This window comes from Anabrus simplex, chromosome 1, assembly GCF_040414725.1.
Source record: "Anabrus simplex isolate iqAnaSimp1 chromosome 1, ASM4041472v1, whole genome shotgun sequence".
NCBI lineage: Eukaryota > Metazoa > Arthropoda > Insecta > Orthoptera > Tettigoniidae > Anabrus > Anabrus simplex.
In genome coordinates, this window is record NC_090265.1 from 1,187,053,883 (window position 1) to 1,187,059,655 (window position 5,773).

A 5,773-nucleotide genomic window follows, 5' to 3' on the forward strand; every position below is an offset into this window, starting at 1 on the left:
GCCACGACCGCTTCCTTCCCTCTTCCTTGCCTATCCCTTCCAATCTTCCCATCCCTCCACAAGGCCCCTGTTCAGCATAGCAGGTGAGGCCACCTGGGCGAGGTACTGGTCATACTCCCCAGTTGTATCCCCCGACCAAGAGTTTGAAGCTCCAGGACACTGCCCTTGAGGTGGTAGAGGTGGGATCCCTCGCTAAGTCCGAGGGAAAAACCGAACCTGGAGGGTAAACAGATGATGATGATGATGACAATACGTCTATAATTTTGGAGCCGTACTTGGGACGATGAGCGTTACAAAAACATTGTTATTTGAATGGAAGTAATTTCCATGCAACACATGCGACGACAGTGTTAAATATCTCATTTTAAAGAGATAGGGGCAATGTATCTAACAACACGACTTTAACCTCGTTAACCTCGTTATGACGGCATCGGGTGATACTGCTGTCATATTGAAGTACAAAAAACTCCGTGCCGCGCGGCTAACAATTAGTGTAGCTTTGAACTGCAGCGTAGCAGCACATCTTGTAAGATATCTGATTCGTCTCAGTGAGCTATACATGTTCGTGGTAAAGAAAGAATCGAATAGGGAAAACTGGAGATAACTGTGGTGTGAACAAGTACCAACAATTCTTTCTTTGGCAAGTCATAAAATTTCGCGATCAATGGCTTCAAAATTATCAGAAAAGAATGGACAGTATTTTCAGAATTCAGAGAAATCCAAAATAACCAATATCGAGCGTCAGAAAGCGCATCGGGAACGTCTCAAATTTTGCTTTCTTTTTTTTTACAATATGCTTTACGTCACACCTAATTGAGGTACATCCCCAGCGTTAGCCTGATGTAAAAATGGGAAACCACGGAAAACCATCTTCAGGGCTGCTGACAGCGGGGCTCGAACTCACTATCTGCCGAATGCAAGCTCATAGCTGCGTGCCCCTAACCGCACAGCCAAGTCGCTCGGCAGTCTCAAAGTTAAGGTTACCGAGTGTCGAGAGGTGATTTCCGCGCTACCCGAGCCCTAGCCGAGCAAATTTATTGCCCCACTGGTGGAAAATGATTTGGAACTCATTGTCTTAAAGTTGCGTAAATTTGTTTAGAACTAAGGAATGAAATAAAATAACATTTCATAACGACTAACTTAGATATTTTATTTCGACAAAACCTATGACGCGCTGTCGTCAATACCAGCCGCCGTGACCCCGAAACATCACTGATCAAATTTCACACTTTGCAATATCAACTGTTTTTTACGTTAAATTGCTTGTGTCAAAGAAAATAACCTACAGTATGTTGTTAAAATAAATAAAATACGCTAGCATAAGAAATGTCATGCAAATGTATTCAATAATTTTAAGTATGAGAAAAAATATGAGTAAAATATGAAAGTAACTGGAACTGAACTACTAAAACACGAAGACCCTTGGGGAAAACCTGATAGGCGCTTTTTTCAGGGGAGTAGTTTTGAGGTGCAAAACACTCTCAAATGTGTGTCTACCCCAAATACCCGTTTCCTGATACGGGATCGGGGATGATATGAGATGAATTTAAATGGCATACTTTTACGATCGGATGCCCTTCCTGACGCAAACCTCATTTGAGGAACTGTGAACTTCTGATAAATGTATATGCATACAAGTGCACGTAGATACAGTAATTCGAAGTCGATAACTTCGTCGTGAAATACAGCAATTGATTAGCTGAAGTTCGTAATATTCTTCTACCGAACCGGTCGCTTGAGCCATGAGCCAGTCATCAAAGAAAACCACATAAGCCCAAGATATCTCGTGTTTGAAATCTTGATCCTGTTTCATATGACCTATTCTTGCACTTCATTTTAATAAGAAATTTTCTAATGTACAAATAGTGTGCTCTCAATATGCTCCTGATGTTGATGATACTATTATATCCATTTCACTACGCAAGATCCCATCTTCAAGACAACAAGGTGTTTTTGTTAACAACGATACAATATGTGTATGAGGACTGCGCTAAAGGCGTGCTCGCTGCACCTGGAAAAACGTCCCCGTCAAGAAGTCGAAAGCCAACCTATATCAGAAATGAGCAGTAAGTTAATTTCTGGAGGCAAAGGCGGCTGGGTATAAAGGTAACCACTCCATTTCATTCAGTGCCAAGATTACGGATAGTGAGTGGAAGCCTCTCCCTTCCATTCCTCCAAAGGTCGTTCGTAGCCTGTACGGAGATGACTCTGCTTAGCTTTGCTTGCCTTATATTGTTAGTAAATTTCAGGTGCACTGTTAACGATGCATTTCTTACGTTGAAAAAATTATCACTAAAATCGAACAGGGAAACTAATTTTAATATATACTTTGCGTCTTCAAAGCAAGAGCATTCTCACATTTTTAAAAAAAGTGCTGCCCCGAAAATATTTCTGTTAACAAGGATGGTATGAAACCGGAAACTGTAGGAAGGTTGAATGCAGTTTCATATTTTGATGACTTTGGTAACAAAATAGTTATGCAGTTAATAATCCTAACCTTATTGGCGTCAATCCTGATTTTTTCCGCCACCGCCATATGCCATTAACCCTTACACCTAGTATGATAATAAATTTGTAGGTGATAAAAGCAAATATAGCAATATTAAAGATAATAAAGTTAAATTTCCAAAAATCGAGCAGTGGCCAGATATGGTGTATGAAGTATATTCTACAAACAAAAATAATTGGAAAATACAATTTCTTGACAAGAAAGGGTACAATATATACCTCCCCACTTAAACTGATCACTTACCTAAATTATTTCGGAATGGTCGAAAAATCAAAATGTTTATATCAACTCAAATTAAGCAACACCGACAATAGTAAACAAACCTTACGCATGTGCTTATTTCAATATTTTTTCCGAAGTTGACACTGACCGCACTAAGTGTTAATTTTTTTAAAAGAAACGTTAAGTAGTCCAGCTCCTTGGCTGAATTATCAGCGACGAGGCCTTCTGTATAGAATGACCCAGATTCTATTCTCGGCCAGGTCTGGAATTTTCACTGCGTCAGGTTAATTCCTCTGCCACGGGTACTGGGTGATTGTACTTTTCTGAATGCACTCCTCTTCATATACACACAGCAAATCACAATACCAACCAACCACCACAGAAACACGCACTAGTGAATGCATTTCTCCACATATCGTTGGCATCAAGAAGGGCATCCGGCTGTGTAACCGGGCCAAGTCCATATGAGTTACACAGTTCGCACTTGCGACCCAACCAGGGTGTGGAAAGGAGTTGTAGTGAGATACACAATGTAATGTTGGCATATTTAAAACACTCCATTGGAAGGGAGAACACATCAATTCAGGAAATGTTGGTACGTGATGGCGTCCTCTCTTCCCACCACAGTTCATTCACTTGAATGTCCCCTACCATTTTTAGGAACACAGCGGCGGTTACAGTCAGGATGACCATCACTGCGAGATAAGACCAAGACATGATCTCAAGAAACATGATTAGGGTCGTGTGCGGACACACTGTGTCCTTTACAAAGGCTGTTGTTCCGTTCTCCTTTGGAGTATTGGTCACCAACGTAAATGCCTCCGATGAGGTCGCAGATGGCTCAGTGGTTGCCGTACTACGAACTGCAGGAGACGAACTAGTACTAGTACTAGTACTAGTACTAGTACTAGTACTTGTCGTAGTGTTACAGTTCATCTCTTCAAGACTTGTCCACGGCACACCATCGCTACAGTACGCGTTAATTGGTACTCTCAAGTTCACGGATAACTCATACGTGCTGTATAATTCACCACATTCACAGTTTAAATGCCTTATTTCAAGACTGAGATTTTCTTTTAATGAGTACTTCCAACAAATTAAATCCTTGTCCAGTGTTGTTAAATTATTATTGCTAACATTTAAATATGAGAAGCTTTTTAAAAAGAAAATACTGTTCAGTCGATTTAAGTTGTTTTGAAACAAATCCAGCTTTTCCAATTTGGGAGTTGATATATTGGTAAAAGTAGGGTTGCAATTTGAAGAATTTGTATCAGCAGGACCTTGTCTGCTTTTTCCGAAAGCATTAGAATGAATATCCTTTATCTTATTATAAGAAAGTAAGAGCCGTTCTAGACTACGGCAACGTAAAAACATGTCCTCAGGAACAGCAGTTATAGAGTTGTTAGACAAATCAAGTTCTGAAAGAAAGTTAAGTTCTGAGAAATCACTTTCATTGAGCGTGGCAATCTTGTTACTGGACAGATCGAGAGTTTTCAACTTCTTGAGTTGAAAAATTTTGGGAACTTCAAATAGTTTATTAAATGACAGATTTAATTGTTCTAAGGAAGATAAACCGTTGAATACTGGATCAGATATAGATATAAAATTATGGGACAGATCCAGAACTGTCATATTAGTACACTCCTCGAAAATATTATCTTCTAGAGTTGCAATACTGTTAAATGATGCCCTTAAGTCCCTTAAGCTCACAATATTCTTGATAAAGCTGATACGTCCAAGATTGTTGTGTGACACATCAAGTACCTCCAGTGTTTTCAAGGATTCCGGAATTTCACTGATTTTATTACAAGATAGGTCCAGTTTACTCAGACGTGTGGAATGAAACATGTCACTTGGGACGACTGAAATATTATTATCAGACAAATTCAGCTCCTTTAAATCGGTTGGTAGCTTTGTAAACGTGGACGTGTTCAAACGATTATGAGATAAATCAATGTTTGTAATACCCAAACGTTCAAACAAACCGAATGTAGTGAGTAAGGTTCTACCAGAACAATTCATAAACGTATTTTCACATTTACACCTCACGTCACAGTCATGGTCGGAATACACGACACAGAGCACACACAAGAATATAACTATGCGCAGCATTGCTCCAACATGAACTGAGCCACCAGTTTGACTGGCGAGCAGATTAGATAAAGCGCTTAACTAAACAAATCGTCCGCACCTTGTACTATGTATGACATCTCGCTGATCGTGTGGTATTCATGTGCAGCTCAAAATGTGATATGTGATATAATAATAATAATAATAATAATAATAATAATAATAATAATAATAATAATAATAATAATAATAATAATAATAATAATAATGTCCGCCTCTGTGGTGTAGTGGTTAGTGGGATTAGTTGCCACCCTCGGAGGCCCGGGTTCGATTCCCGGCTCTGCCACGAAATTTGAAAAGTGGTACAAGGGCTGGAATAGGGTCCACTCAGCCTCGTGAGGTCAACTGAGTAGAGGGGGGCTTGATTCTCTCCTCAGCCATCCTCGAAGTGGTTTTCCGTGGTTTCCCACTTCTCCTCCAGGCAAATGCCGGGATGGTACCTAACTTAAGGCCACGGCCGCTTCCTTCTCTCTTCCTTGTCTATCTCTTCCAATCTTCCCATCTCCCACAAGGCCCCAGTTCAGCACAGCAGACGAGGCTGCCTGGGCGAGGTACTGGTCATCCTTCTCAGTTGTATCCTTCGGCACAAAGTTTGAAGCTCCAGGATACTGCCCTTGAGGTGGTAGAGGTGGGATCCTTCGCTGAGTCCGAGGGAAAATCCAACCCTGGAGGGTAAGCAGATTAAGTAAGTAAGTAAGTAAGTAAGTAAGTAAGTAAGTAAGTAAGTAAGTAATAATAATGTTAATAATAATGATGATAATAATAATAATAATAATAATAATAATAATAATAATAATAATAATAATACGGTAGATTATATTATTCTTGGCTGTTTAAACCACGGCCGCTGTATCACCGAAGAATAGCTCCTTAATTGCTCTCATGTAGGCTGAATGGACCGCGATCCAGCCC

General features: G+C 40.1%; 1 protein-coding gene across 1 annotated transcript; it reads right to left on the bottom strand.

Moving 5' to 3' along the window:
- Window positions 1-2,648: 2,648 nt before the first annotated feature.
- LOC136877341 (carboxypeptidase N subunit 2) lies at window positions 2,649-4,846 on the bottom strand. Its single transcript, XM_067151301.2, has one exon. The coding sequence runs from the start codon at window positions 4,841-4,843 to the stop codon at window positions 3,314-3,316; it is 1,530 nt and encodes a 509-aa protein (XP_067007402.2). The 5' UTR covers window positions 4,844-4,846; the 3' UTR covers window positions 2,649-3,313.
- Between the last annotated feature and the right edge of the window lie 927 nt (window positions 4,847-5,773).